Below are 12,967 nucleotides of genomic sequence, written 5' to 3' on the forward strand. Positions count from 1 at the left end.
TCATGAATGGCCCTTGGAAGTGTAATTGAGCTTGATATATTGTTCAAAAAGGTGGCTGCTGATGTTAAGATTTATAGTGAAAAAGGAGTTATGTTTTGGTCTGTTCCCAGCCTAAACCGATTTGGTCACTCAAGAAGACATGGATTAAAACACTGGAGTCATATGGATTACTTTTATGCTGCCTTTATGTGCTTTTTGGAGCTATGGTCACCATTCACTTGTGTGTGTGGACCTACAGAGCTGAGATATTCTTCTAATAATCGTCTTTTTTATCCTGCAGAAGAAAGAAAGTCATACACTTCTGGGATTGCATGAGGGTGAGTAAATGATGTGGGGCATATTTGGGTGAACTATTCCTTTAAATCCAGGAATCTATTTGCAAATTCCAAAAACCAAAATATACTATAAGTTTCTACTGTAAAACTTGCAATAAACCTTTGAATCTTCCATCATGGTGGGTGTAACTGTCAAACTTGGCAATAATCGGAATAATAACTCTTTATGACATCTACTAAAATCCTGCAATATTCCTTGATAGAGCTATTTCTCTGCATGTCTATTCTCAGACAGATGTTTATACATTTATAGAGAGTTCTTGACATTCATGGGCTTGAGTATTCCATTTTGTATTTACAGTAACTTATCCTCTTGATCAAGTTTTGAGTGCATGTACACCTTGTGAAGAAATGAGAATACTTTAAGCCCCTGAACTGCTATAAGGGTTCACCATGTGACTAAGATTTGTGACTAATACCCAGGGCTGGACTGGTAATCTGGCATACCGGGCATTTTCCCGGTGGGCTGACGCACTTTGAGGCTAATACCTTGCACTTCTTGAGCACAAACAAAAATATACTAGATATTATAACACCAAACTTGTGGCCTAGCAAAGCAACCACCATCATGAAAAAAGTCAACTGTTAGGCTACTTCATGTTGTCCTTGTGGTTAACAGAATGCCCACAACTCAACTCTACCCTGCTATGTTAAAACTGTAATGAACTGAGCTTGCACACAGCACTCACTTCCAGTAATCTTAACAGGATAGTTTACCTAAAATGGAAATGATGGCGCCATTTATTCACCCTCATGTTGTTCCAAAGCTGTATGACTTTCCCTCTGCTATGGATCACAAAAGGAGACATTAAACGACAGAAAAAAGCAATACAGGCTACAATATGGGGATGGGTGAACTATCCCTTTAAAACTAGAACAATATTTCTTCATTGTCACCTTGCCCTGTAATGAAACTAAAATTTGCCTATAAGAAAGTGACAGGTCCCTCGTCTCAGTTAAATTAATATAACTAGCTTAGAATCACTCATGGATGACTTAATGTGGTATTTTTGGGTCATGAATGAGGGTGATTTGTCTTTAACACTGAGAAATAATTATGATTTATTTAATTGTGATAATTATGATCATTTAATTGTGATAATGCTCACTGCACACTGAAGCAGAGTGTATGTTTTTCAGCGCCAATGTTATCTGGTTAGACTATCCACATTCAAAGCAGAAGCAGTGTGACAACGCGTGTTGATGGACATTATAAACAAGAGTTGACACAAAAACTTAGAAATTGTAGAAAAATTAATTATTCAAGAGCATGGAAAACTCTTAATCTTATAAAAATAATTGAAAATAACATAATTAGTCACTTTAGCACCATAAATAGAATTCTATAATTACACATCTGTTAGTGACTGTTCAATATTTTAGTTGGACTTACATGGATTTTTGTTTGCGAATGTGAACATACATGGTTTTCTTATCATGGGTTCCAATGGCGCATATTCAGTTACAGACTCGGGTTTAACTGTTCGTGTTTCCAGAACTCAATTACTAGGTTATCCATTGCTAGAGAATTCATTTTTTTATATAATCTGAGCTTTCACTTACTATATTAGATCAAAATAATTTTTATGACTAGGGATTCTAGTCTGGTTGTTGAGTGGACAGTTCGGATTCGAGACGGAAAATGGTCAGAACAGTTTGCTTTCAATTCCTTCCTATGGAAGCCGAGCGTCAAGCTCGCGAGGTGGATTGTAAAATTGACAGCAGTGCGGGGCAAGCGGTTCCCTATTGTTGGGATTGGCTTTGTGCAGATTTGCAGATTTGCTTGTTCCAAGCCTTTAATAATAAAACAAATAGATTTCTGTTCTAATTTTGTGAAATTATTCAGATGTCATCATCTCTGACAAGGATGAAAGACAAAAAAATTACAAGTTTGTAGCCTAGTCTTTCTCACTTTAATGAAAATAGAAAAATGGTATATACAGTATACAGTATCATTCCTCAGTCTCAAGGGCTTCTATTCCCCCATACTTGGATATCTGTATGTAAAGAAATCTGAAAATAATTTTAATGTAAAAAAAAAATTATATATATATATATATATATATATATATATATATATATATATATATATATATATATATACTGTCATTATGATTCAAAACGAACAGATCATCTTATAACATTCATATCCAACTGCACTCAACTGATAAACTCTGTGTCTGGGCCCCCAAAGCAGTTTTGTAAAGACTATTTAGACTTTTTAGGATTTAGTTTTCTCTTTTTTGGGGGGAAATTCAAAAAAATGTGCAATGTGCAAATGTGATTCAATATCGTGATAAATATCGATATCGACTGATATGAAAAAGAATATCGTGATAATATTTTTTGCCATATCGCCCAGCCCTATGTTATAGATAGCTATAGCTGATGCTCTTCAAAACATAAGGGCGGGACATACGTGGTTTTGATGGACATTTCTCAAGTCCAATGAACAGCCTGAATAAACATCTTTTCATTGGTAATTTCTATGCACAATTCAAACAGTATGAGAAGCTCATTTGGCACATTCCATCTATGATAATCAGTAAAAATTGCCAAAAGTGGAGATATGTGTTTTTCATTGAACAACAATGATATATTTGCTTCAAGACTATATTCAGTTACACCATGTTTAATGTAAATAAGATTTCATGATGATACATTTTGTTAGCTCACTCCTGATAACCATTTTCGAACTTTACTTTCTATATAGAGTGCTGCAATTTATGAGGCAGAACCGCTTCGGGTGTGAAAGCACAAGCGTTACCTGCTGCTAAAGATATCCCCACACACTGTTTTCAACACAAAAGGCAATGTTAAGCAGAATGTCAGGGACTTGCAAACTTAGTCACCATTCACATTGCATACAATGCTTTTTTTCCATACAATGAAAGTGAATGGTGACTGATATTGTCATTCTGCATTACATCTCCTGCTTAACATCTCCTGAGTTAATTCTGAAAACATTTTCATTGTTGGGTGAATTTAACAGCACTTACATTTTAAGACCGGTACAAACCTTCCTGACCTTATCAGCCTGACAACTCACCCTTGAGCAAATTTGTCAATCATTTGGCTTTTTCTTCTCTTTCTCTTCTATTTCTCTTTCTTCCATGGCACATAACAGTGACTTTCCTATTAAAATCATGGTTAGGTTTAGGCTTAGGTTAGGGGTTAAACATAGGAAAAATCGTAATTACATTGTTCGTTAATTCACTTATTTTACTATTTTAACATCTCATACTAATTCTTACAACATGGGTTGAATGAAACAATATGAAAGTAATATGAAAATATCTGATTATCAGCTACTTTTGAATTAGGGCTGGCTAAAAATATAGATTTTCTGAAGGATCGCAATCTTTATTTGAACAATCTTGATATCGATTCTTAAATCCCAAGATCAATCTTTTCCTCTATGCGCAACCCTCTATATACAATGAGAAGTCACTCTCATTTGCAACCAAATTTCACACTATGCAAATAAAATGTATATATTTTCAACTAAAATGTATATATTTGGCAACTGGCTGGTAGATGATTAGATTTCACTCACCAGTAATTGTGCATTATACTTGTGGACTATTCAGCAGTGAGATCCTTTTACTGCATATTGAGAGTAAAAGTTGTTCAGTGTAATGCGTGTCCAAAGATGAGATCCACATGACCCATTTGTCATTGAATAATGTCTCTTTTAATACCATTTCTGTTCTCTACAGTCAGTTGTTGATCAATATATATATATATATATATATATATATATATATATATATATATATATATAAAATTCTAATCATGCATGGCACAGATGAGATAAAGCCATTCGAGGTTAGATAATCCTCTCTCGGTAACATGTCCTCATCTACAGATGCTCTTTACAGAAATGTCGGTTTTGTTAAAGAGACAGTACCAGTTATAGCACATGTTCAACAAATCAATGTATATACTTTTAAATAGTCCAATTATAAAAATTAAACAGTAAACATGTAAAACGAAATAATATATTAAATATATCTTATTGATTGATTGAATACGTGGATTTGTTCATTTTCAAAAAGGCAAAACGTTACCAACATTATGAAAAACGAATCAAATATATTCATTAAAATTACTATTTTCGTAATTACCTGGTTAGCAGGTCCCCTGTATAATTAACAGCATTAGCTGGGAGAGAATTTCTTTCATATGTAAGCAAATGGGTCATTATAACTGAAATATTCCCATATGAATAAATATTGAATTGAAATCAAAACTGAAACAAATCAAGAGTTTGTGATTGGAAATTGAATCAGGAAATCTGTATCAATACCCAGCCATATTTTGGATTATTTCAAGGTCTACTTTTTTTCTCATTGAATATCCTGATTCTCTCAGAAATGTCACATGACAGAAGTAAATTGGTTGCGAATGATATTTCATGTTGACTATAAAAGGCACTTTGCTAGTAAGAAATATAAATTCAAATACATGTTATTCAAGGATTCTGTGTGTGCATTTCATGATTAAAACTTGTATTTTGTTTTCAATTAATAGCCATTCAAACTGTGCAGATTGGATAATCTCATCATGAATGGTGATTACACAATCTGTCTTCATTTAAAAAGCTGAATCAGAGCAACCTGAAGGATCACTCTGCCTTATTCTGATTTACTGGGCAAGCACTAAGCACCTCCTGCCTGTCTCCTTGGCCCTCCTTGCTGAAAATCAGCCCTAGCCAGTCATGCTTGAATGTACAATCACTTCATATCAGCTATTTTCAAATAAACGAGCGTCATACGAGACATTTAGGTTTGTTTGTAATCTATCAAAACACCCAATTGTCTGTTGAATGATTATGTGCTTCTGGTACGTACATGCTTATTATAGATTAAAGTGACTACTAAGTGATAGCAGACATAATGTGCTGGTAAAAAAATAAAACAATAAATTGCCTCTATGTGACATTTTGCTCAAGCTCCTTGAGCACCTCATTCTTCTAAAAACAGTCAGTGCGTCACAACAATGAAGACGTGTTTTAAATACACCAAAAAGGAGTCTTATCTTAAAAACGAAATAGGACAGAATAATATTGATCAATTGTTTTTGGCAAATGTTTACACATCACTTGAGCTTCCAGATCAAAGGATTAAGCTTAATGTATAAAACCCCCCAAAAATATGCATGTAAAATGTAATTTACACCTTTAGATATGGTGTTAACCAGTGGCTGCACTGTTTTTGCATTAGGACCCAGATTTTACATTGTATATTATATGGCAATCCAATACAGCTACAAAATAATCATACAAAATGACTCTAAAATGAAATATTAAAATTGTCAATGAACTGCATAGGCCTAACAATTAAGTTGAGGGCATGTCCCACAACTTAACTGTTGTGGGACATGCCCACGTTGTCCAGAGCATGTTGTCCTCTGCCTAATTAAGAGCTTCTAGATGAATTTGTGTCAAAATACCACACATGTCCTTTGGTATTAACCACAACATATATGGAAGTGTTTTCACTTGAGAAGTGTGTTTATTTTGCTATCTAAATATAAACACTCACTGAGCACTTTATTAGGAACACCTGTACACCTACTTACTCATGTGATTATCTAATCAGCCAAATCATGTGGCAGCAGTGCAATGCATAAAATCATGCAGAAACGGGTTAGGAGCTTCAGTTAATGTTCACATCAACCATCAGAATGGGGAAAAATTTGATATCAGTGATTTTGACCGTGGCATGATTGATGTTGCCAGACTTGCTGGTTTGAGTATTTCTGTAACTGCTGATCTCCTGGGATATTCATGCAAAACAGTTAATTGAGTTTACTCAGAATGGTGCCAAAAACAAAATACATTCAGTGAGAACCAGTTCTGCGGACAGAAATGCCTTGTTGATGACAGAGGTCAATGGAGTATGGCCAGACATTTTCGAGCTGACAGAAAGGCTACAGTAACTCAAATAACCACTCTGTACAATTGTAGTGAGCATAATAGCATCTCAGAATGCACAATATGTCAAACCTTGAGGCGGATGGTCTACAACAGCATAAGACCATGTCGGGCTTTATTAGGACCATAGTGTTCCTAATAAAGTACTTAAGGAGTGTATATTCATATGGTTAGTTAAACTTTATTATTATGTTTTAGCATAGGTTTTCTATGCGGTTTGCAAATTTATCAGAACAAAACCAGCAGTTGAGAACCACTGCAATAAACCAAATTCCTCATCTGACATTACTGTCAATGAGCCTGTTTATATGCACACCAATACGCTGACTACTCTCTAAAATCAGCTTATTCAAAATATCTGAAAAGACAAGAAATTCACGTTTACGTAACATTTGAAATTATCACATTATTCTCTACTTTTGATGTAAAACTGTGAGGAGGCATACGGTCAACACGTGCACACATTGGATGAGCCGGTACGAACACCGGATAAGGTGTTTACGTGGCACGCAAGATCGGCGTAATGGGTAAAAATACACCCATGTCGATCTGGTAATTCATAAGCCGTTTATGGGCTTTACGATGATAAAGGAATGCAGTTTATTGCATTTACATGACTGCACGCATTGTCAGCTTATTAAGCATAATCGTGTAAGAACGTGCATGTAAACATCGATGTCATTCAGAAAAACAGTGTTGTGTTGGTAAGCAATGCCTTTCAAAGACAAATTATGTATCTCAAAGAGCCACTCTTATAGTATATGTAGATCAAAGACTAAATGAATCAACTATTCAATCACATATCATATATTCCTAATGGGTGTACTTGTTGTGGCCCAGAATTCCTTTATCCTCCCTCTCTTCTCTTTGGCTGAACTTGATTCAGTTGTGTACAGTGGTTTCACTTGTTTTAAATTAGTTTTCTAAACTTAAAATTCCTATTTAATCTCCAAGTCAATGTCATTCAAATAAATCTATTTTATTTATTTATGTACTAACTATTGAAAGTGAAAATTAGCATGCTAAATAAATGCTGGTTGGAAGTGCCATAGAGTGTGGTTTAGTAACTATGCTATGGTTAGCATAGCAATTGCTCAACAAAGCAAGCAATCAATTTCATGTGCAACATCTGTCCTCACAATAATGATAACCCCTAAAACGCCAACATAACAGAAACTCTTCTAAATCTCAACATAACAAAAACATAATACACTAACAAATATCCCCCTTTATAATCATCTTGCAAAAAAGCACATAAAATAACTCTTAATTTTAACATTTATTTTCCCTATTGACTCCAATGCAACGCATGCTGTAAATAGAAAACCCCTGCTCAGTTTCATCAACACCACAAAAATATTAATGTAATCCCATCTCAAATGGATCAAGTCAACTTCCATTTTACAAACTTAAATGGATAGATCGCAGTGAAGTCAAGTTGTGACAAAATGTTCTTGAATTGTGTTGATTTATTTAAACAGAGCAAAAATCCTTTTGAAGTGTAGTTCACCCAAAAAAGTCATTTCTGATGTCATTTACTCACCCTCGTGTTGTTCCAAACGTGTATGACTTTCTTACTTTAGTGGAACACAAAAGGATATGTAAGGCTAAATGTTAGGGACTGATTGTCTCAGTCACCATTCACTTTCATTGCATCTTTTTTTTCCATACAATGTAAGTGAATGGTGAGCCTAACATCTTCTTTTGTGTTCCCCAGGAGAAAAAAAAGTTCTAACATGTTTGGAACAACATGAAGTGAGTAAATGATGACAGAATTTTCATTTTTGGGTTAAGTATGAAAAAAGTGGTTAATGAGGTATTTAAAAAAAACAAAACCTTGTTTATCATTGCTGTGCCTATACTAAATTTGTTTTCCAGTGTAACAAAAGAACTGAGAAGAGCCTATGTTATTTGCTGCAGTATTAAAGTTTACTACTGCTTGTGTGAAAGTAATGAAACCTACCAAATCAATACAGAACAGTTTTTTCCAACATGATTTCTTATAGTGAGTTTCACTAAAGCAGAGGTTTCTCAGACTTCAGGGCCCAAAGGACACTGGCTCCTCTGATGTGTCAAACCAAATCAGGGTCTTTCAGCAACCCCCTTGTGTTGTCACATGTGCGAATGGCTGCAAGTGTATTGACCCTTTTCTCAGTCTGGGGGAATGATGTCCAACATGGACACATCATTGTAAGTCTTGTAATATCATAATATCTGCCTCCCACTGGACACGTCCAGCCTTGACATTCAAATAAGGGAAGTTTCTAGTGATGTACATTACCGACTGATGCTTATTTATTGTAACTGAGGTGTACAATTAAATGAGCATCAGTATTGTGAAACATTCAGACAGCATTGTCTAGCAGTGTGTAAAGCTGTACTGTATCTAAACCAATTGTTTTCAGCATTTCTTGTATAATTATGCATGCTGACTCATATTACTGTGTGGAATACTTGTGCTTTTTTGAACCTTTTGTCTTCACTAAAGGTTGCTTTTTCAAAACATCAAGCCATCAAGGTGTCAAAGTCACTTTGGATAAAAGTATCACCTAAATTGCTCATTTTTAAAGGATCCAAACTGAACTCACCTGTCCACGCTTATCACGCAAAGCGTCATGATAGACGCCGTGCAGCACATCACATCCATGCCGATGAAGATGTTACAGAAGACCTCTCCAAAAAGCCACTTTCCTCCTGTAAGGTCCGTAACGATCACGAAGGGCATCACTACAATAGCAACGGACAGGTCCGCCACGGCGAGAGAAACCAACAGATAGTTGGACGGTTGTCTGAGCTTTTTAACGACGCACACCGCGATCACCACCAGTGTATTTCCAATCACCGTTACGGTGGTGATGATGGCCAGCATCATCCCGATGACAATCTTCTCCGCCGAGGTGAAATCAAGTAACTGTTCTCCACAGGAATTATTCCACATGGCCATTGAGACGTTAAAGAGCAGCTGTGAGGAACCATTGAGAACCTCCGACACGACTTCTGGATGAGTGAACGAGAAGAAATCTAACGAGCCCGATGAGTTGAACATCATTCCTGCGCCATGCGATGAGAGCTCGCCAAGAGTGCGCTCCGTGCGCCAAACGCATTCTGAAATAAGTGCAGATTTAGGGGGTCTTCCAGCTTTCCAAAAGAACAAAACATTAACAAGTCGTAAAGATAGAGGAAAACTACTTAAATAAAGTGGAAGAGAGAGGAAATTCACTATGGTTCGCTCGTATTCTGCGCGCCCATGGAGAGGGTGGCTGTTCAGTCCTTGACTTGATGGACGTGACAGTTCAGTTCTTCGTGAGAGGAAGTGTGAGAGAATTGCGCACTCTAGTAGGTTAAACGCGTAACTTTTTTCATCAAAGGGAAGAGGATGGTTCCAACTCCACATACTACATGTTTTGCTCATGTTTTAATTTTTCCAGTGTCTCTCTCTAGAGACTGGACAATGCACTTGACTGCTTTTCTATCTATCTATCTATCTATCTATCTATCTATCTATCTATCTATCTATCTATCTATCTATCTATCTATCTATCTATCTATCAGTTCGGTTTTGCAGACATTTCACTGTGACTTACCATTTTCATTGTATTTTTTTTCTTTTCTTTTCTTTGTAACTTGTTACATAACTAGTTTTATAGTAATAGTTTTATAGGATACTAACCACCAGGCCACAACTCCAACATTATAGTTTTTTTTATTAATATAGATAGATAGAGAGAGAGAGAGAGAGAGAGAGAGAGAGAGAGAGAGAGAGAGGGGGTTGGAAGGGTTACTTTTGAAACTCTACAGATTACAGAATACATGCTGTAAAATATCATTTGTAATGTATTCCATTAGATTACTCAAGGTCAGTAACGTATTCTAAATACTTTGGATTACTCCTTCAGCACTGGTAGATTTCTTTCACTTGTTTTGATTTTAAATGCAGTTTAATCTTATGCAGTGTTGTTTCTAAAACTAGATAAATCTAACTGATCTTGCTTTAAGGATTTGTAGATTTTTTTTTTACAGGAAAACAATACAAAAAGTATTATCAAGAATATGATTTTTGTCCTAATATCAAAGGTCTTACTGGGAAAAAAGAAATTATGATCCAACATAAATTTTCTTGATAAAATATGATCGTGCCTGGTAACATGTGCGTGTAAAATGGCTAGAAATTGCATTTTAGCTTAGCGTAAAGCAGACAATTTACACAAGGTTTATTTCTATTTCTTCTGCTCCAAACTTACTTCTCTCTGCTCGTATGAATGTATCACATCATAAGAAAGTGTTTCACCGCTGTTTAAATGCACAATGAATCGCATCATTTATATGTATAAATGTCTTCCATCTGAAAGGATTAAATATCAAATTAAAAAAATGACAATAAAATGCAAAGTAATCTCTTCTGTAATCAAAATAATTTATGAATGTAACTGTATTCTAATTACCAATTATTTAAATTGTAATTGTAGTGGAATACAGTTACTTATATTTTGTATTTTAATACTTAATCCCATTACATGTATTTTGCTACTCCCCAACACTGTATATATAAATATCTTTTTTTAAGGATGGTATTGCAAGTGGTGAAAGATCTAGGCTAGTAATTAAAGATTGTAGGTTCAGGGGGAATTGTTCCTTCAAGTGCATTGAAAGTCACTTTGGATAAAAACATCAGCTATAAATGCTTATTATTTTAGAACACCAAGCTCTGTGATAACAAAAGCCCTGGAATGTTTGATGGGCAGGAAGACAATGTTTAAACAATAACATTGAACACATCCAATATGTAAATGTTCTAATTTATATGGTGAGAGCTAAACATGGAATTATTCGGTATGAAGAATTATTTTGTAATTAAGCAGAGAAAAGTATGGAAATGTACAGCATGTTCCCAGGCCACTGTGGAAAGACCATCACCACCATCATCATCTTCATCAGTGGCCAGGGAACAGATGGGACATGTCAACCCCAGGGCACTGAGTGAGAATTTAAATGCATAATTTCTGTGACAGTTCCTTCGGTTATGGTTAAAGGAATAGTTGACCCAAAAATTTTAATTCTGTCATGATTTACTCACCCTCATGTCATTCCAGATCTATATGACTTTCTTTCCTCCATGGGACAAGGGAGACATTTTTTAAACTGTGATGGTTGCTCTTTTCCATCTTTTTATAAACAATGGGAACTGGAGATTTGAATTAATGGTAAGGTGGATCTTTTAAATTTTCAGTGAATGATGACTTCAATTTCAGCCTGTTTCTCACGCAAACCTACCATATGGCTTTAGAAGATTCTGTAGTTGTATGGACCTTTTAATAATGCTTTTGCTTTCTTTATGAAGCTTAAAAGCTTCTGTCCCTATTCACTGTAATTGAGTGAGAATTAAAAGAAAAGAGCGACCAGCACAATCTTCATAATTATTCATTTGTGTTTCCCGGTAGAGGAAAAAAAATATACAGGTTTGGAACGATACAGGGGTGAGTAAATAATGACAGAATTTCAATTTAAGGTAAACTACTTTAAAGTTTGGATTAGTAATTTAAACTGGAGCAAAACTAATTTAATAAATATTAACCCCATTTCAGGTTTGCTAGAAAGGCTAGTATGGAGCTTCCCTGTAAACAACAGCACACCATAGACCTATTACTGTTGGGAACAAGAGATGAAAAAGACTCAATTGCAGGCTGGAGGACTGTTAGGTAAGCTCTATTCAAAAACTACTTTTTACACAAAGTTCTTTTTCTATAAAAAGAAAAAAATAATACGCAGAACACGAACAGAGAACATGCACACACGCTCTCAAACACAAACACACTCACACTCTAACTCTCTCTCACTCTCACTCTCACTCTCTCTCTCACACACACTCACACTCTCTCACACTCTCTCACACTCTCTCACACTCACGCACGCACACACGCACACACACACACGCACGCACGCACACACACACACACACACACACACACACACACAAAAAAAAATCCAGCTCAAACAATATAACTGGGCAGGTATAAATACACAAAAGGAAATGGAAGACAGGTGGAACCAATTAACAACAAGGACAAACAAGGGTGTGGCAGAAAAGCAAACAGCAGGTGGGGCAAAGATTTAAATGACACAATAAGAAATCTTGACAAATACTGCTTGCTACCAGTCACGCCAGGAAAGCAGATATGTTTTCTGATCTAACACACATTGTCTTCTCTTTAGCAATGGTCAAGGTCAAATGCACCAGGGTCAAGTGTTGCTGGAGAGATAAAAGCCAGAGTGCATATGGCCTCCCTCGAGCCTCATTGGTCAATATTCAGAGTGTGGCATGAGGAGCAGTGTACTGATGATGAATGTCAGTACAAATTAAAACAATTTGCTTCTGATAACTGATGGATACTGTCACTGAAATTGCCCTGTTCATATTAAGATGTACACTCACCGACCACTTTATTAGGTTCACCTGTACACCTAATTATTAATGCGATTATCTAATCAGCCAATCTTTTGGCAGGAGTGCAATGCATAAAATCATGCAGATATGCTTGTGGATGAACGCCGATTTGTAAATGGAGAGCGAGACTGGTATATGAAAGCGGTAAGGCATTACACCTGTGGGCAATTTCAGTAAACAGCTGTTCTGTGTTGCAGTGAGAGGCAACGGAGAGTTGAAGGAGAGCAGAGAGCCACAGAGGAAGAAGTGGCA

The 12,967-nt window shown here is 35.8% G+C and overlaps 1 protein-coding gene across 1 annotated transcript in view; it reads right to left on the reverse strand.

The window, feature by feature from the left end:
* The window catches only part of htr7c (5-hydroxytryptamine (serotonin) receptor 7c), a 48,565-nt gene extending 39,243 nt beyond the window's left edge, over positions 1-9,322 (reverse strand). Inside the window, exon 1 of the mRNA XM_052109764.1 lies at positions 8,862-9,322. Within this exon, the coding sequence (XP_051965724.1) occupies positions 8,862-9,322 (461 nt within the window). The remainder of the gene's footprint in view (positions 1-8,861) is intronic.
* Positions 9,323-12,967: the final 3,645 nt, after the last annotated feature.

Source organism: Xyrauchen texanus, chromosome 3 (genome assembly GCF_025860055.1).
Source record: "Xyrauchen texanus isolate HMW12.3.18 chromosome 3, RBS_HiC_50CHRs, whole genome shotgun sequence".
NCBI classification, from domain to species: Eukaryota; Metazoa; Chordata; class Actinopteri; order Cypriniformes; family Catostomidae; genus Xyrauchen; species Xyrauchen texanus.